The sequence below is a fragment of the Magnolia sinica genome, chromosome 15 (assembly GCF_029962835.1).
Source record: "Magnolia sinica isolate HGM2019 chromosome 15, MsV1, whole genome shotgun sequence".
In the NCBI taxonomy this organism is placed as follows: domain Eukaryota; kingdom Viridiplantae; phylum Streptophyta; class Magnoliopsida; order Magnoliales; family Magnoliaceae; genus Magnolia; species Magnolia sinica.
In genome coordinates, this window is record NC_080587.1 from 76080437 (window position 1) to 76101657 (window position 21221).

A 21221-nucleotide genomic window follows, 5' to 3' on the forward strand; every position below is an offset into this window, starting at 1 on the left:
CCATTGGGTTCCCCATCCCCGATTTCAAACAAATGGGGAGTGTTGAGAAGAGGGATCGCTCCTAGTCACTACGCGGAGGCTCGTCACCCTAGCGTAGGCCGACAGCTCAGACACAGTGTCCCATTCCACCATGCCCGGTTTTCGAGTTAGTGGATCGGTTTCAGGTGGTTATCAATAGGCTTCAATGGTTGAAGGGTGTTCCAGGTTCCATACAGGCGTGATCAGATATGGCTAACAAACATAGTTAGTCAGTAAGTGAATTGGACCGTACGAGTTCAGACGAGCACGTGACGGATGATATCGAGTACAAGCGACCCATATAGTCCAACTATTGTCACCCATTCGCATCTGCCTAAACCCACTGGTTTAGCTGCAGGATGATCCTACCAACGGGACCACCTTCTCCCACTTCAATTCCCTGACCAACCCAGGGATTTATGATATTCAATAGTATTCCAACAATTCCGGATTTGCCTTCTAACACTAATAAAGTCATGCACTCATACATTAAACATAAAAATTCATATTTTCTACAATGCAACTACTAACAAAAATATAAAATTAATGTGTGTGCGTGTTGAGTGGGGTTACCGAAGAGATCAAGAGCTATACATCATTCCTAGTACAAACATACAATAAGGATTAATGTTAGCACAAACATACAATAAGGATTTATGCAAGCACTAACATATAACAAGGATTTTATGCAATCATATATGCCACAAGAAAAGTTATACTAGAATCACATATGAGATGAACATGCCACTCAAAATTAAGCCCAATCATGTTGAAGAACAAATAATCAACACTTAACCATTTCATGGGATTTAGGAGGACCTATCATGTAAGATCTTGGCTAGGTTCTCTCTAGATTACTTAAGCACACCATCCTAACATTTATAATCATTAAACTCATAGTAAAATTGGTGCTAGGTCACTTAAGGATAATAGTCCACACCTTATGACGAACCGCTCGATTCACGGTGCCCGTAGAGTTACGGTGTTAGAAAATCATCGTTAAAATACCTAAATAAGCATACAAGCTTGTAAGAATTAGAAGGAATTAAACACAAGACCTAAACCTACAAACATAACTCAATACTTACCTTCAACCATCGTCGGATCGACATCAATGAAGGACAATATTTCTACAGAGGAGATGAAAGGGTGAAGGTATACAAACCCTCATGCTTCCAAGCTCTCCCTCTCTCTTTCTCCTCTTTTCTCCTCTTTCTCTTCTCCCTTTCTTTCTTCTAGGGTAAATTCGTATGGGGAGATGGGTGCCCAAATGAAACCCTTAATAGTGTCAGATTTGGTGTAAATGGCCCCTAAGGGCTAGATTTTTACTATACTAGCCTTATGGGAGGGTCTTTCTAACCTCTAAGGCCCACTATGAGGCATGCATATTAATATACACCGTAGGATAGTTAGCCCTAACGATGATCTACGTATGCATATGATCGGTCCGCCATTTGGATGCGCCGATCGACAAATATGATTAGAAGTCTATTCAACGATCACCGATAGTCGATTGGGGCCACGGCTATACGGATATAAGCAGGGAAATATCCTTACTCTACGTGTGAAGTTTGGTCATAAACCGACGGTCCGAAATTCTCGAGTTTGCATAAGAGTGGACGACCCAATTCACTTAAGTTTCAGCTTCTTCCTTAAGGGTATTTGCACTTCTCGTGTACTTGTCATTTAGCTCAAGTTGAGCGGTTCTGGACAGTACCCAGGTCCAACTCCCGCGATGGACATCAAGCCCAATAAGACGGACATTATTCTATAGTTTTGGAACTAGTGGCCCACCAACGAGCAGTTTAAAACTTGTTCAGAAATTTGGGGCATTTCTGGAATGAATTAAGTATTCAGATTTCTCATGGGCAATGATTAGGGTTTGGATTAACTATGTTCATAGTATGAACCTATTTATAGCTATTAAAAGTGGAGATTTGGTCATAGTTATTCTAAACCGTTGGTTTTAGGCTAAAAGAGTAACGGAGTTTATTTGGTCTATTAGTCAAGATCCGGGTCTTATCTGACTTGGCTTCGGTTAGATCTTTAATTTAGTTATGCTTGTCTTGATTAGTTAGCGATGAGTCGATTAGATTTGGGCCCTATGTGAGTAAATCATGGAGCTAAACTTGATGTTCAAGTGATCGGGCGGATTCGTTGGCTTCCTACGGTTGATTAATCGAACTTGTGCGGTTTTTAACTGGTTCCACCCGTGTATAAACTAACATTGAGTGCTAATGGTCAGTAAATGATATTATAAGTAAATTACAAAAAAATAAAAAAATTTAAAGAATTTTTGGAAATCCAAAACAGTGAAAATCCAGGACATTACAACCATCCACGTGACTCAGATCAAACGATGGGTTGTCCGATCACATTTCGCCATGATCGGACCCATCATCTTCCCTAACCTGACCAAAAATACCACCTTCCAACAAAGCCGTTCTTTCACACATCCAAGCCGTTCATCGTATGGCCCACCCCACCTAAAGTCCATTAGGAGCAATCGTATAGGCCCGTGCACAAGATCTAATACGTAAGAAGACCTTGATGGCAAGTCACTCTCGGCTAACTCGCTGTATCTCCACGCTAACTTTTATAATTAGCAGAGGAACCCTCCAAAAATAGAAACGACTATAAGTAGCCGAATTTTAGGGCGATTCCCAAGAGAAGAAAAGGAATAGAGAGAGAGAGAGAGAGAGAGAGAGAGAGAGAGAGAGAGAGAGAGAGAGAGAGAGAGAGATCGCTCGGATGTCGCTGGAGCGAGTTGCAGGCTTAGTTGCAACTCGACTCAGCTGAGTCATTCCTTGCTGAGGGAAGACCGTGAGAAAGAGAGAGAGAGAGAGAGAGAGAGAGAGAGAGAGAGAGAGAGAGAAGAAGAAAGCTAAGAGAGATAGAAGAAGGGAGAAAGTAAGGGACAGCTGCTGGAACGAGTTTCTAGCTGGCTGTCTGAATCTTCTCAGTTCCACCGTGGGCCCTATTTCACCCAGCTCGAATCCCCAGCCCCAGTTCAGGTAACAAAATTAAAGCGAAATCTCTCGTCTAAATCCTACATCAGACTCGCTAATGACCTTTCCCAATGCCCTGCGAAACCAGGTCCAATTTAGGCAGCATTCAGACTGTAGCAAGGAAATGTTATTCAGGGCTCCGACAAACCCGGAGCTATGCGCACCGCATTCAGACCTTTCTAGCCATCAAGAACCTCCCTTGATCAGGTAACCCCACCAATTCTCCCTCTGTTGTTTCCGAATTTCACCCGCTCGACCAGCTGGGTGCACTGTCACCTCAGCTCGGTCACGAGTTGAGTGACTCAGCTTTGTATTTTAGGGCGAAAACTTTGATCTACATCCATGGTTGTGATCGGTCTGCCTTGAGCAGGGATTAGCTCATGGGACCAATCGCAGGCACCTTCTTAGTGCTGCACGCTGCTAGGCGAAAAGACTCGACTGAGTCGAGTCGCTACTGAGTCAGCGACTCACGTTCAGTTTAGTGAGGTAAGCTCCAACTTAGCTGGACCTGAGTAGCAACTCATTGAAGTGAGATTAAAGCCCAGTTAGGGGCGATTCAAAATTTGCCCATTTGTGGGTTGACTCAGCCGATTTTTCTACTGAGTCAACCCTACACTCGGTTGTGACTCACTGGTGCCTTATGACAGACCATCCAAGTGCTACTAGCAGATTTTTACCTTAGAAAACACTTCTTCCTTGCAATCTGACCAATCAAGTAAGTAAAGATCAAGGTGTGCTTAGCTAGTAGATCATTTGGAATTTAGAGGTTAATTATGCACTTGCTTGGATTCTAGGATCTTTACATCTACATCTCACGACAAGAGGAACTTCCAATCTAGGTGAGGGATATCCCACATGGTTTCATCATTTCATGGAATTCTAAAATAATTGTAGAAAGATAGTATAATTGTGCAAATAGTAGTTGTGTTCCTATAACTTTGAATTGATATGAATAAACATGTGGGAACGTCTTAAATTGTATTACTCAAATCTATCTCATATGAATATTAGCATATTCATTATGCCACATTTGAAATTACTAGTGGACATGTATACTCCTGCTAGATGTATTAAATTTAAGAATTCCTGTTTCCATTCCAATGAATAGCTTGCTCCATTTCTCCTTATATAGACTAGATTCATTACAATTTGATTCAAATAAAGTTTTAGAATGACACCAATAGTAAGTTAGCTCTTAGTTTTCCCATGTGGATGTGATGAACATGAATTAGTACATTAAATTCCATTAATTCAAGCCCCACAATTAATAACTATGAATTTAGCCTTATATGCTCTGTGATATTTTAGTAATTACTGGATTTTGAACATAGTCATACCAGTAATAACAAGGGTTATGACATTTCCTTTTATCCTATTTTGCAAATCAAGGTTATGTGTGGAATGTTATCTTCCATGAGAAATGTGGGACAAATTTGTTATTAATTTAACATGCTTGAAATGCCATATTTGTGGACCTCCTTTAGACCTAGAGAAAGCAAGTGGATTTATATTAAACTCATGTGTGGATGATTCATATTCTAATTAAAAGACTGTGAGTCTTGGTTATGTTTATGAAAGCATGCTTGTTAACTCATATGAAGTGTCTATAAATATCATGATGCATGGCATTCATGCATGACATATGAGCTTTTTCGAGTGTCGAATGTAAGCCACACTCTGTTCAATTTACTGTGAGTCCTGTTACTTAAACTCTTGGAGCATGTGTATTTGTGCCACTTTGGGTGCTCCTTCTTTACATGAGGCTTTTCTGGGATTGGACATTTCTCGGGCGTACCCCGTGTATTGTTTCAGGAGATATTCTTAGGCGCAATCACCTGCATGGTCTTTTCCGGGGGACTAGTTTTCCTTGGGCGTATCTTTGAATATTTTTCCGAGTGACTAGTTCTCCTTGGGCGACCCTTTATTTTGATAGCTGGATGTGCATCCCCAGATCTGTGACTTGAGCATATATTCATACATCCATACATTTACATTCAAGTTTATATTATCATCATTATGATTGAATATGTTTGGGTTGAACTATTTTGAAATGACATGATATGCATGAATCTATGCGGAAAATTCCCACTGAGTTTTCACTCACTCAATCGTGCGGTTGCACCAAATAGATGCAGGAATGAGGACAAGTGGAGACCTCTACAATGGGTTTCCGGGAATGTCTGAGGTGGAGTTTGGTGAGGAAGAACTCCAAGTGAATGTTGTTGAGCCGTTGGAGCTCAACTGATAGTTTAAGATTTACATAATTTTAGACTTGTGTTTTACTTGAACTGTAAAAAAAAATTCTCCTTCCGAGGAATTTTATTTTGTTGTCACTTGTATCGAAATGCTTTGTTGTCATTTATGATCTTCTCAGTTTATGCAATAATTGCCTTACTTTACGTCATAAAATTTTCTATTAATTTGATGTAAAGTTGTTACTTTATAGTGTAACCATTGGGTTCTCATACTCGAGCGATTGTCCTCGGGTTTTGAGAATCCAGTGCATCATCTGCGGCCTGTTCATCTATAAAGAAATGGACGGTTAAAAAGTGATCAATTGTCTTCATTGTATGTACAAGTATGGCCCAACTGACCACTGACCAGCATCAATACTGATGAGCGGCCTGGATCACCACATCAGCCTCGGGGAGATGGTAGGATTCCAGATCCCCGCTGGTGCAAGTAAACAGCAGCAGGGCTGTTTCTCTTTTTCAGCACCAGATGCGTAACAGAAGAGAAAATGAAGGAGAAAAACTTTAATACTCTGGCTGAGTATTATGTATGCTGTACAGGCACTTAAAAATTAAATAATTTTCAAATAAGAAATTCAAATTCAACCGTCCAAGTTACGTTCCTCAATCTAGATATATCATTAAGTAAAAACTACAACTTATTTGATCAGCCGACCATCAGATGGGTGGACATCTATTGGGCGGTTAAAAATGAAAAATATCCAATGGTCCTCTTTCAATGCCCATGAATCAGAGGTTAGAATTGTTAAGCCAATCTGACTTTGATACCATGACCTAGAGACAGAGGATTAATGTATGCCACGTGTAAGACTTTTGGGTGCCTGTGTATCAAGTGTTATGTACCAGTGTATTATATCTCCGTGGAATAAATAACTTCTGGAAGTATCCAGAGAGAGATGATGATGATGGGGCCAACGGTCCTTAACTTTGCTTGGTTGTGAGTACCAAGTTGCAACCAATGAAATGGATGGAAGAGTAATCCTGAGGTAAGGGATTGCCTCATTTGGGTGTGACCACTCAAAGGCCATGTCTACTAGTAAAAGATGCCCCAGAGTAGTAGAAATTATATATATATATATATATATATATATATATATATATATATATATATATATATATATATATATATATATATATATATATAGTGGGCCCCACTATAAAGATCACTTATTTCGTTGAAATGATCACATGCATTCGGATATATGGTAATTACCTTATCTTCCAAGTTCTCTTTAGCCTATCGTATTGAATTTTTGATGAGTTATTTATACTCGAAGCTCTCCATGAAATAACGTTTGAAACTTATAAAAAGGAGATTATCTTCACTCAGTCTTAGTGTAATGTAATGATCCTATGTATACACATATATGAGGATATTACTGTATGTTTGTGCCATGCGCGCGGGACCCAGCCAGTGATATATGTGAATTCTAAATCACCGCCAAGCTGTTTATCTGGTTTGTTAACTTATTTTAGGACATGAGCTCAAAATTTCATATAGTCAAAGCTCAAGTGGACCACATTGTAAGAGACCTGGTAGCTTATTTTAGGACATGAAACCAAAATTCAAATATATCCAAAGTTCAAGTGGACCACACTATAGGAGACTTGTTGGCTCATTTTAAGGCATGAAACCAAAATTAAGTATATCCAAAGTTCAAGTGGACCACACTATAAGAGACTTGCTAGCTCATTTTTAGGCATGAACTCAAAATTCAAGTATATCCAAAGTTCAAGCCGACCACGTGACAGGAGACTGTAGGACTGAAAGCTCACTTGAGCTTTGGATACGGTTCAATTTTGTCAATGCCCTAAAATGAAATGGTAAAATGGACTTACAGCATTGATAAAACACACATAGGGGCGGGCCCCACAGAATCATGACAGCACTTATGTCAGAAACTTGTATATGCAGTACTTATTGTGGTCCACCGTGAAGATCACCCGAAAAATTACATATGTTCTGACGACGTATGGCATTACTGTATGTCCGATCTATGTAGGGCCCACCCCCAGCTGTGCATGTGGAAATCCAAGGATGTGGTTTGGCTAGTAACCCCCAACGCTAGCCAGTTTTAGGTGGCATCAAAGCTCCGTGAGCCCTGCCGACATCCAAAACTGCTGTGACTCATGAAAAGTTTTAACGGTATGTATTTAATACCCACTTTTTCCTGTGGTGTGGTCCACCTGAGACTGGGATCAGCCTCAATTTATGCATAATGCTATAAAATGAGTGGCCAAAATGGATGGACAGCCTGGATAAAACACATACATCACAGTGGGGCCCACAGAGCTTTGACAAGTTGGCACGTGTGTCCGAGGCGGATGGTGACATACCATACATTGACTTGTTATTTGATTTTTTTTGTACTCTTTTTTCAATGAGGGATGGACGGATGAGAGGAGTGAGGTCATGGGGCCCGTAATAGGCATGTGATTAGTTATGTGACGTACATGACTCGTGGACAAACGCGATGCATTCCCACGTGTGAAGGACAACCGTCGGTGGAAACATTTGAGTTGAATGGTTTACCTCACTGGTGCATGCATTTGACAAATGCAGGGCAATGTACAGTTAGCAAGATGTGGGCCCCACTCTGTTACCACGTCCCCAGATATGACAGAGCTGCTGTGCAAGGAGCTGTTGCTGAGCACACACGTGTGTGCAAAAAGATCATGTACACGCCACACATGAGCCAGCATGGCATGATGTTTGTGAGATCTAATCCATCCATCAGAGAGGACCCACTATAATGATGCAGTAGTCCAAGAATCAGGTTGAACCACTGGTCAGGTGGGCCACAGTATGAAAATATTATACGACTCTGAAAAACTTGGCGGAAGTGCTCTAACTCATTCACCTGTTTCCAATGTTGGACTTGGGCCCACATGAACAAGGTCGAACCAACTGATGGATGGATTGGATCTTGCACCTATGTTCCATGTTGGCACGTGTGGTATTGAATTGCACACGCGTGGGCGGTTAGAAAAGCTCCTCAGTGAAAGGGTCCGGACAGGTGGGGCCTATGATTTAGTGATCCAGATCATAGGTCTGTTGAGTACTGGTGATGGTCTACGACCCTATGATCATGTTGATAGGCTGATCCTGACTCTTTAATATTTGATCTGTGGCCCACAAACAGACGGTCCACATTCAATGGATATGATTTAAAAGTCTGCTGTCTGGGAGGGGTTCAAGGTCCATCAAGATGCAACAGAGAAACTAGTCTGGATTACTGAAACATTGGCCCACCTTGTCAGATACGAAAAGCTCAAGTGCACTGCACAAATCCTTTTATGGTCGAGATCCTATAAATCCTCCTATCTTTCTCCCACATGCGAAGTACAGCCGTAGCCGTACCTTATTTTCAGTGATACGTGGTGGGCCATCAATGATCTAAAATATGGTCCATTCAATCTTATTATTTGGCAGCGAGCGATGGTGCAAAATCATGACAAATGAATGGACCAAACCATTTGAATGTGGGCCTTTTTATTTTCACAACCAGCTCATTTCTTATGAGCCATTATCGGGTGTTTGGCATCATCAAACCAAAGTTCTTATTTGGAATGGTAAGCAATCCATGGTTGAATGGATGTTTTAAGTTAATGACTGAACCTATTTTGTTGAAACCATTATGGACGTTTTAAAAAAATAAATCTTTTTGCTTGATCTTAGCCGTCGATTTCTCATGTTATTAATTAGATGGTTAGGATCATTGGATCAGCATGATTTTTGCACCATGGTTTGTGGTAATAATATGAAGGAATGGGACATTGAATTAATGATTGGTTATTTCATATGTAAAAATGTAGATCCTAGCATTTCTTATTTTCATTTTTTACACTTATCATTGCCTGAGGAGTGGCATGTGCAATTCACATTGAGAGAGCATCGAAAGAGATGAAGGAAAAGGGTGTGAGAGAGAGACCATCTTCACTTCACTTGTTTCAATGCCGTGGCTCATTTAAGTTTTAGATATATTTGGATCTTCTTGTAATATACTTCAATGGCTTATGACTAGAGTTGGGCATTGAGATGAGTCAGATTGAGTTAGGGCTGACCCGACTTGATTCAATTTTGAAATAGACCTGACCCAACTTGGTACCGAGTCAAGCATGCCTGATCCGATCCGAGTCCGACCCCATCACAAATGCTGAGTTGGGTCGAATCAGGTTGGGTGCAGCAAGTATCCACATGCTAAAATCACAGCTCAAAACAAAAGTGGACTTGCTAGAATTGCAGTCTCACCATCAGTTACACGGGTTGAGTTTCAGATTTGATTTAGTACCAAGTTGGATTTTGGGTTGAGTTGAGCCAGTACCAAGTTTGATTTCGGGTCGAGATGAGTCAAGTTACTATGTGACCTGAACTCAACTCAGTTCAAGTTCGGATTGGACAAAGTCTACTCGGTTCAAACCCACACTCTCACTAGGTTTGTATCAAGACGGGTCTAAACGGGTCTGGCAAGTTGAGTTTGCAGAGTCAAGCTGTCTTGTGCTTACGTGTACCTGCAACTAATAGCTTTCGAAAGTACTAATAGCCTTAAATTAAAAGTTTAAAGTCTTTCTGCATAACAACTTTTACTTATTTTTTTAATGGAGCCCTCTTAGCTTCATTGGTCTAAAAACAAATAAGAGTAAATGTAACGTCTTGGAAAATTTCCTACCAAAACCATGGTACATCCACGATTGGAGCCATTGGGGAATTGTACTAGTCAACTGAATTGATAGACCGTGCTAAGATCAGTGGATTGGAATTTTTGGGGCTGGATAACCGTTTCTGCAAAGCATAAGCGGTTAATATCATGAACTTAGTTAAACCCAACACTAAGCGAGGCTCGTGACTAACACCGGTGATTTACTTCTTTTGGAATTGCCCCGATTCTCCGTATTAGATCTATACTGTATGACGATGGTTCACTAAACCCAAAACTATAGAATAATGTTTATCTTGTCAGGCTTGACATTCATCGAAGACATTAAGTTAGGATGATGCCTAAGATTACTCAACCTAAGCCTGCAAGCTGAGTACATGCCATGTGAGAATGTCTTAGGTGATGACTTGAAATTTGAGTAAAGTTAACACTCCTCATTTGATCATGAAGTTGTAACCTTCGGACCGTTGGGTGATCGAGATTATTACCCTCTCCAAATCCGTATAATTTGAGACTCAAAAAACGATTGATCACCATCAATTTGAGGTAAGGCCCTCCTAGTTGATCGGTGCACCCGATCATTGGAGGGTTATTTCATATTTTCATATCATAAATCCCTTAGTACCTATCCAAGGGCATAGATTGCCCTATATACCTTCCGTAGGACTCCATTAGCCTGAAACGGCCTCCCCTAAGGTTAGTATGATAGACATAGTTTCAATGGACCTACCCCACCGTATAAAACAGTGTGAATTGAACCTCCATCATTGAAAAATTCTTAGGGGCCACAGAAGTTTTGGATCAAGCTGATATTTGTGATGTCCCTTCAGCCATGTCTGTGTGATCTTGTGAACATGTCCGATGACAAATAAACATCGCTGTGGGCCAGATGAAGGTTTCAATGGTGGAAATCATTATTCCCACTGTTTTGGTGGTGTGGTTCACTTTAGCGTTGGATATGCTTTAATTTTAGGCTCAAACTCTAAAAAGAGCTAAAAAAAACAGATGAACGGTGTAGATAAACTACATACATTCACGGTGGGGCCAACAGAGTTTACTCAGTATGATAAAGTCCCTGGCTCTGCTGGGCCCGACCAACCATGCAAGCATCATACATGCAATGCAATGAATGAGAATAACTCACAAGTGTCTTTAAATTGTCTATCCTTACTTTTTAATGGTGGCCAACCTGACGATTCCACAGACAAAATAACCAAGCTAAGCCATTCATCATTGGCCTGGGTCCAATCCAGCCGCTCAGTTTTCAAGACCTAGGCTAGCCCTCGGTCCAAGTTTAAGGGCCCAAGCCCACCTTAATATTTCACTCCACAAACCTTTTAAACATGAACCATCTAAACTCTAAAGGTAGGCCACACATTGTGTAACGGCTGTCATCTTATAAATGTCTCAGAGATCCCTATATACTGCGTACATGTAAGAAAGATCTACTATATTTATAGGTAGACCATATATTAAAAATAATGTTGGCCCACCAATCTTTATAATAAAAATGAGCCGTTGAAAAGAAAATTCCAATTTTTGGTATATGGTTTGTTCACCTTCCGCCTTACGTGATAAACGGCCCGGATCGGTTATTTGGGTTCTGTACACATAGATCTCTTACATGCCTCCCTTGCTTCAGGGTTTGTTGACTGAATCATGACCATTGTAAACTTCTAATAAAAGATATTCTTGAGATGTGGGTCATCCATAAGGTAGCCCATGGATTGAACCGTCCAGATTCATCCGCATGTGCACCATTCCAATGGTTAATTCATCTGGACAATACCATTTACTATCAGCCGTTGAATGCCGGCCTTTCCACTCGAGCTATATGGGCTGAGGAAAACCATGCATATGCTCGTACCCAACAATTCGATCACTTTTGGGTGATCAGAACCGTTCAACTTGTGGTCCAATGTGGATAGGAGACACCCAAAAAGCCGCCTCCACCATATAATCCCATCCATTCATCAATGGCCCTAGTTTTCCTAATTTGCAAGCAACCATTCAAATGAACATCTTACATCACCGAAAAGGTGGGGCACACCTCCATCATTCCGTGATCGAGCACCATATACATATAAATCAACGATACCATCATCATGATCATGTATGATCATAGTCATCATACTACCTACGTACAACAACATGAATAAAGACAAATAAATCACAACCGCTCATTTTCTCATTTGAATAGAGAAATAGTATACCAAAAGAGAAAAAAGAGGGAGGTAAAAATCCAAAATAGAATGACTTCTAGAGGCTTTGAAGTAGCTTCAAGGTCTCATCTACATGCTTCTCTGGCTGGAACTGATTGTTGTAGATGAGCTGGACCACACCATTCCTATCAAGGACATAAGTCTGTCTTCCGGGCAGGGTCCCAAACAGATCAGATGGGACCCCCCACTCTTTCCTGATCTTGTTCCCTTCATCACTCAATAGAGTGAATGGCAGCTTGTACTTCTTAGAAAATGACTGCCATCCAATCCGATCCATCCACCCAAAAAATAAACGGTCACGATTAGTGAAAATAAAAACTTAAGTGGGCCCACATTAATGATATATGCACCCATTCTCATTGATTTGCAACACCCATTTTTGATTTTTTGGGAAATGAAGTAGTACAATAGTGTATATTTCAATGAGGCCGCATCTGAATGCAATATGTGGGGTCCATCATGATCTATGCATGATAGCTAATCCATCCATCATGTGCGCCTCGTTGTACTCTCATTGGAAACAAAAAATCGGACGCAGTTTGACTCGTGACACTGTGGTCGGTGCTATGTGGGCCCCACCATGATCTATGTGTTTTATCCACACCATCCATCCATTTTTACATGTCATTTTAAATATTTATCCCATAAATGAGGCAGATCAAAATTTCAAGTGGACCACACCATGGGAAAATAGTAGTAATTGAATGTCTACCATTAAAAACCTCCTGGGGCCCACTGTAATGTTTATTTAACATCCAACCTTTAGATTAAGTCATACAGACCTAGATGAAGGCAAAAACAAATATCAGCTTGATCCAAAACTTTTGTAGCCCCAAGAAGTTTTTAATGGTGAGAGTTCAATCAACAGTGTGGCCCACTTGAGATTTTGATCTACCTCAGTTTTGGGTTCACAGCATAAAATTATCTGAAAAAAATGGATGGACGGCATCAATGAGACATATACATCATGTTGGGGTCATGCCGGAGGGAACAGTTGAGATAGGGATGCCCACCATAAAAAATCTTCCAGATGTGTGTGGGGTCCACTGTGACTTGCATTTATCATCTGTACAGTCAGAAAATGCGCCCCACCACGTGATTTTAGAAGTTTTAGGCATGATTTTACATGCATGGTGGGGCCCACGTGAGTTTTGGATCATCCTGAATTTTGAGCACAAAGGAGAACACGAGGAAGAGCACAAGATGGACGGATTGGATGTCAAGAAAACATCACGGTGGGTCCCACAAATCGTGTTATTGGTTAAGCTTAACCTACAAGAATGGAGTATAAATAGTGGCTCTAAAAAAAACTACAATTGATGTTTGTATTTTTCATTCTAATGCATTTACATCGTGGACCGTACACATGGCACAGATGACCGATGATCCGATCAAGCATCCAGCGAGACCCACCACTGATCTGGCCTTCGACCAAAAAATGCTTTGATGGGACAATCCTAACCATGAATGAGTGAATGAACGGTTCTGATCTTGTCCATGTATGAAACATGTGTGGCAATGACATGTAGGCATGGCACACACCATGCCTACAGAGGCCCTTGATCAGCTCCCAAGTTAGCCATCAAGCACCTACTTCTGGTTTATATGGCACATGTGTGTGATCTTGGACCCTTGGATGAAAATGGACAAGTAAAACCAACGGCCCAAATTCATCTGATGATGGAGGGATGTGGGAAATTACCTTGTGAGATGAAGGGTCATCACCACTAATGCCAACAACTTCAGCTCCTGCTTTCTTAAACTTCTCATAAGAGTCCCTGAAAGCACATGCCTGGAAAAAAATACAAAAAAGAAGCTGAATACACAAATAATTACCTGGGCTATGTTTGGATGCACAACTGAATTGAATCGTGATTTCTCAGCTTAACTGAGAATGAAGCAATGGAAATTAATGGCATTTCCTAGTATTCCTAATGAGGGAAGTAGTTATCAAAGTGCAGTTATGTTTCTTCTAAAATCCAACTTGAAAGTGACTTTGATTGTGATTTGGAACGCAAACCAGCCAAGCGAATGCAGAGGAAATTACAATTTGGTTATTTCAATGTCATTGGACTAAAATTTCTATTCAATGGAAGAATTCTATAAGGTGGGCCTTATTGATCAATGATTTGGATTGTCCTAAGGGTTGGATAGTGTGATCGGGAGTACCAGTAGACCCCACTTAATTGTGATACATACAATATTGTGCAAGGGTTGGTGTGCTATGATACACACACAATGTTTTAGTTGAACTGGGATTATAAAATTCATGTGGAGCCTTAGGGAGAAAAGTTTCGATGGGTATCAAACTCAATCCTCTAAAACTATATAAGCAGGGCTGGTCTCCAATCCTACATACAATAGAAGCTTCATTCCAATCCTAGTGCTTCTCTAAGGGTGTACGGTGTGGAAGACTATAGCATCAAGCTTACAGCAATGGTATCACAACAAGGTACGCTATCTAGTTTATTTGATGTCTATATTTATTACATAGCAGTCCATTGCAACTCCGCATACGGTTTTACATTCAATTCATTAAATCATCCAAACACATCTTTAAATGCATAAGCATATAAATGAGAATCCTACTTGGCGTTGTTTGATTGTTCATGTAAGTGATTAACTTGAGTAGGTATTGGAAAAAGCACCATATGCGTATCTGTTCGCTTACGCACGAACATTCTAAGTACATTTACAATACCGGAGGATAAGCGTATGTGTTTTGTTACGTAGACTGATATAAGTCACCATTACTAGACCTTACATCGCATTTGCAGTAGGTATTGTGAGCCAGTTCTTGAAAAATCCAAAGACCCCATCTAGAAGAGGTTTATCAAATATTGAGATAGTTCCATGAATGGTGAACCATAGTCCCCTCTACAAGATAGGAGTGGCTCCTTGGTAGTATTGTTTCATGTAAAACCCCATCTAGAAGAGGTTTATTGAATATTGAGATAGTTTGATGAACAGTGGGCCATGGTCTCCTATACAAGGTAGGAGTTGTGATGCAGGACAACTAGTCACTTGCTCTAAAAGCTTGAAGTGTGGCAAATCAATCTCTTTATCTTATAACACAGGTCCCACATCCCATGGGTTAGTCAAACCCTCTCGTGGACCCCACATCACATGAGTTCTGCCTTACATGAGCCACCCGCCTCACACGGGCTGCCCACCCCGAGTGTATCCCACATCCCATAGGCTACCCCACTCGAGCTCGGTGTGAAAATTCCCCTACATTAAGTTGCTTCTAATTTGATAGTATTATTTCACATATATAAACTAATATACCTCACCATTACTAGGCCTCATATCGCATTTGCAGTGGGTGTTATATAATCCAAGGACCACATCTAGAAGAGGTTTATCGATCCATTCGATGAATGGTGAGCCATGGTCTCCTATACAAGGCCGATGTTGCTCCTAAGTTGGTAATATTAATTATTTCACATATACTGATATAACTCACCATTACTAGGCCTCACATTGCATTTGCAGTTGCAGTGGGTGTTGTGAGCCAGTTCTCGTAGAATCCAAAGACCCCATCCTATCTAGAAGAGGTTTATCGAATAACGAGTTCTGTTCATCGAACCGTAAATCAATCATGGTCTCCCATACAAGGCAAGAGTTTCTCCTAAATTGGTAGTGTTGTTTTGTGTAACCTGATTAGGCCTCACATTGCATTTGCAGTGGGTGTTGTCAGCCGATTCTTGAAGAATCCAAGGACCCCACATCACATTTTCAGTATGTTGTGAGTCAGTTCCTGCATAATCCAAGGACCCCATCTAAAAAGGTTCATCGAATATCAAGATATGTTTGATGAACGCTGACCCATGTTCTCCTTTACAATGTGGGAGTTGTTCCTGAGTTGGTAGGATTGTTTCATGTAGACTGGGGAGGATATTCTTCTATCACAGATCAAACACTTGATTGATATCAATCTTTCAGATGGATCCTGACCCACTTTGTAAATGCTTTTGTCAGTTCAATTGATGAGATGGGTAGACATGAATTTAAATCAAATCAAGAAAACAAAGGTTTGTGGTTCGGACTTGATGAAGATCAGTAGCCCAGAGGACTCGAATGGTTTCCTCAGTCTAGTCTGAGTTCTGAAAGATTAATTGATATATTGAGAGATGATTTGAAAATTTGCACTATATATGGGGAGAAAGGCATAGCAGATGGAACAAAGCCTTTGAATGGGAGTTCTGATCATTGCCACAACTTAGGCTGTGTTTGGATGCACACAAGTGAATTGAATTGCAAACATTCTGTTTAGTAAAAGAGGAAAGAGTGAAATCATGAATGTTTTCTAGCATTCATAGTGAGGAACTAGCCTCCCATTGCAGTCCCATCTCTTTGCAATTCAGGGCTTACTTGGAAGCATGGAATTGAAATCCTGGATTTTTAGTTTATTTGGTGGCATGGATTTTTGAAATCCTGGATTTCAGAAATTTTATTTGGGAGCTTGGGTTTGACTTTCAGATTTTTGGAATTATTTTGTGGTATATTCAATGGATAATGAATATGATGAATTTAAATGCTTTAAGATAGCTTTCGCTCCAAAAAAGACAATTTCAAGTTTTTGGTGGCCTATAAAAGTGGATCCACTAATTTCATAATTGAAAGAAAATCATATATTTCTTTCATATGGTTGTCAATTTTTTCCTATGTTAGTTATAATGGTTGAAGATGATCTCAAAATCTTGGATTTTGCGAGCTTGGGGTCTCTTTTAGAATTGAAAAGGGGTGACAATTTTGAATTTTGATCTACCATAGAACTAAAATCTAGGATTTTGCAGGATGCCAAATGACACCACTTTTACAAATCCTGGATTTCAATTCCCATCTGCCCAAAATCTAAGATTTTTTTGTTTGGGTGCCAAACAATCCCCAAGGAAAGAAATTACGATATGGTTACAATGGCATTGTTAGACTAATGATTGTGATTTAATCCAAACCTGCCTTCATATGCCGGAAATATCCTTATTTTCAACTGATGCCTCCACGTTTTGCGAGTTCAAAAGGAACATAATCCAACATTATATGAATGCTGAGGGAAGCAATTACAATATGATTTTGAACCAAAACCCAATGCAACTCTCTGAATGTAGCTAGTAATTCTCAAGTTGTGTGCTCCAAAATGCGGCATGGACATCGAACCAAGAATAGAAAGAACTCAACAATGGAATGAAGAAGGCATGATTATAAATCGAGATGAACCCACCCTTTCGATTAGTATTTGCACCGATCGATTGGTGAAAAATGGGGGCCATACTTGGATGTGTGGGTCCCACTACTCAGGTGAAATGAAGAACACTAATAAAAGCAATGTGAACACAAATCAAAAGCCACTTCTAATAATAAACAGCTAAAACTAACAGGGCGTGTTTGGATGCCTATTGGATCAAATTGCCATCAGATAAAGTGGAAAAGTAACCAAATTATAATAATGAAATGCAATTCAAGGCAGCTCTGTCACTATGAATGCTAAGATTTGTCATTTCTTCTCAAAGTAAGGGCGTGTTTGGTTGCACCAAATTCATGAAATACTATGAAATTTTGCACCAAATCAGACCAACTAATCATGAAATGTCATGATATTTGGTGCAACCAAACAGTCCCTAGTGTTCGAGCCTAGTTCAATGCATGTTTAGCACTTCTCATTGCGTAGGCTACTTGCACGAATAGGATTAGAATTCTGATCCTACTCATGGGCACATATGTATCAGATTCAGGCCCTTCATCAGATGGACCCCACAATTTATATAACTTGGTCCAAAAAGTTGGGCTGTTTTACTCATCATGTGGACAGCCTGGTTAAAAAGCAAACAGTTAAAAGAAGTTGAACAATTCATCAATGTAGAAATTTGGTCAGTCCAATTTATGAATCTGGACCATGCATTAGGTCTATCATCCATTTTGTGGACAACCATGCAAAAATCACACTAATGGGACTGTTCTAACCATACGATCGGCAGGCTATAAAATGGACGGTCAAGGTCATTTATAAGAAAAAATGGGTCTATTCATGGATTGATTATAATTCTCGGGAAATCCTAACCATCCAATCCATTGCTTAGAAAATCAATTGGTTTTGGAAAAAAAGGACAGCTTGCGGATGGTAGGATGATCTAATACGCATGACTTGGCATGGTCTATGTAATGGACAGAGCTGGGCATCGAGTCGAGCTAGACCGAGTTAGGGCTTACCCAACTCGATCTGGTTTTGAAATAGGCCTGACCTGAACTTGATCCAACTCGATACCGAGTCTAGCATGCCTGACCCAATCTGAGTCTGAGTTCGGGTGTGACCTGAAGGTGAGAAGTATCGTGTTGGGTCGAGTTGGCATCGGGGAGGGGGGGGGGGGGGGGGAGGAGGGAGGAAGAGAGAGTTTGGGATAGGGTTAGGGTCGGGGTCGCGTGCAGCGGGTAGGAATATAGATAGTTAGAAATTTGTGTGTGTGTGTGTGTGTGTGTGTGTGTAGTCGAATTGGGTTTCAGATTGAGTTTCGGTTTTATTGGGTAACTTGGACTCCACTCGGCTTGAGTTTGGATTGGGTGAAGCCTACTCTGTTCAGACCGACTCACTCATTCGGTTTGGGTCGAGTCGGCCAAGTCAAGTTGGGTCTGATCAAGTGGGCCACACTTAAAGGAAGGAGATCAACAGTCTACAGCACATAACACAAGCCACATTGACACGTGTGCCAAACATTTTTATTTTTAAACTATAGTAACAATAGTTAATAAAAGATAAGCTAATAATGCATCTTGATCATATCACCTGTTTGGTGCACCCCGGCGTCTCATCGGCTGGATAGAAATAAACGACAACAGGCTTGCCTTTGAACCTGGTCAGGCTCACATTCTTCCCATCTTGGTCTTTTAATGTAAATGATGGTGGGACACTGCCTTTCGAAACCTGTTGCATAAGTACGAACCATACTTTTAAAATACGAAAATTAATTAGCCGTTCACTCGAAAAGAATTCATAACTGTTTTTCTCAGTTTTTTCAGTATTATTAAGTAGCCGAGTCATGACTAGAGCTGCAAACAAGTTGAATTAGCTTGGTTGGCTCGCTCAAGTTGACTAGAAAAAGCTTGACTCGCCTCGGCTCGAAATTGGATTCGGACCAAGTCGAGCCGGTTTTTGGAGCTCGAAAGATTTGGACCAAGTCAAGCCGGTTTTTGGAGCTCGAAAAAAATTCTGAGCCGAGTTCGAGCTTGCTTAAGCTCGACTCGATTCGAATCGAACCTCAACTCGAATCGACTCGACTTGGTTATTTTGATATTAATGTTGCTCGCCGAGTGTTTTGATGAAATGACTCAACGAAGTGTGACTACCCTCATATCTTGATTTTGATGTTACTCAACAATCGTTTGATGAAATACCTGTAAAGTGTTGTTATTGTTTTCATTTTGTGAGAAATTGAAGAAGCATTCTATGTGTTTGAGAAAATATCGCATAGGCTTGAACTCAGCTCGAATTGCCTGAGTTGCTGAAGACAGGCTCGAGGACCGATCTGAGCCGAGTTTGAGCTAGGGCTAGCTACTAGCTGAGTCGAGCCGAGCTGTGCCAAGCTTGACTCGTGTATAGCTCTGACTGATGACCCAATGGGATTTTTCTCGACCCAGGGCGAAATCTGGTTGAGTTGAGTCGACTCAGGAGCGAGCCAAATCAAGTTTTTTTTAACTATGGTTCGAACACGTGGGGCCCACCACCTTCAGGCCCAAGCCCACAATGGAGCCTGGTCCACAACCAACATGGCCCACAATGAGTGATGCCGACCACAGAAACTCCCAGATGGAATGTGGGGTCCACCATGTTGTGTATATGTCATCCAGCCCATTCATCAGGTGGGCCTCGTAGGTATTAAGGGACACACCGAAAATCATGAGGTGGGCCTCACCAGTATCAACAGACGCACCAAAACTTAGGTGGCCCACAACAAGTGAATATGTATAGGCCGTAGGAATGATTATACATTGCTCCCCTTGGTGTGTCCCACCTGAGCTTTTAACAGCATCATATCACCAGATTCACGGTTTGGATTCTAGATAACCGGAGGTGGGCCCCATATTTTCATGTGGGGCCCACTCATGACGAGTGTGAAACCAAAACTAAGATTACATGAAACCATAGCTAATGAAATTGAAGATCTAGTTATTAGAAATGTGTACCTTTGCAAAAATGTGGGTCCTCAAAGTAGTAGAAGAGGGCGGTGGGGAAGTGGGGACTGAGGAGAGTTTGAGACCGTAGATTTCGGAATGTGATGATCTTGAGAGGATTGGGATGATTTGGGGATATGAGTTCTTGTGAGTTGGTGTTGGAAGTAAGGGGATTGAATGTTTTGGGAGAGAAATGGAAGCCATGATGTACGGAAGGATATGTGCTCTGGGATGTGTGGAAGATGCCATGCAATCCTCAGATTTCCTTTATCTTTGGAGGGGTTTTTTTAGTAGTCCGCTGGAACACCAGAATTTGTAGCCCTGTTGTAGAGGAACTGGAATTGTCTACGACACCCAATCTCTGTGGGGTCTACCATATTCCATAATTAAAATCCACACCGTCCATCAGGTGAGAAACAATATTTAAACCGTAGAATATAAGTCCGATTAAGAACTCTCGTGGCCCGTTTTGAGTTTTGTATGGGGCTTATTATGTGTATCTTCGCTTCATCCTGGCGACTTGTACTTGTACCTGATTAACGGTTTGATGAAAGATACACACCATAGTGGCCCTTGGTCCCACGAAAAACCTATGGTTGGCATCTCATCTCCCACTGTTGCGTGTGGTGTGGCCCATAGGAGTTATGGATGTAGCTGAATTTTAACCTTAGGTCCTAACATGGAGGATGGAACCTGACAGACGGATTGGATTTTACTTTGACAATACGGTGGGCCCACAGATCTGGGCGATTTACACATTATAAAACATGCAGGACTTCTGCATGTAGGATGAGGCACGTGGGCCTTCCTCCTTTTTCAGCCATTTATTTGTGGGGCACAGTAGATCTCATCATACCGTGCATTCGTTTGAGATTCGAAGCATTTAGCCATTCCTGG

The 21221-nt window shown here is 41.0% G+C and overlaps 1 protein-coding gene across 1 annotated transcript; it reads right to left on the reverse strand.

The window, feature by feature from the left end:
- Positions 1-11964: 11964 nt before the first annotated feature.
- LOC131227608 (peroxiredoxin Q, chloroplastic-like) lies at positions 11965-20576 on the reverse strand. Its single transcript, XM_058223412.1, has 4 exons — positions 20337-20576; positions 18940-19077; positions 13861-13950; positions 11965-12414 (listed from the first exon to the last, which is right to left on the reverse strand). The coding sequence occupies exons 1-4, from the start codon at positions 20571-20573 to the stop codon at positions 12196-12198; spliced, it is 684 nt and encodes a 227-aa protein (XP_058079395.1). The 5' UTR covers positions 20574-20576; the 3' UTR covers positions 11965-12195.
- Positions 20577-21221: the final 645 nt, after the last annotated feature.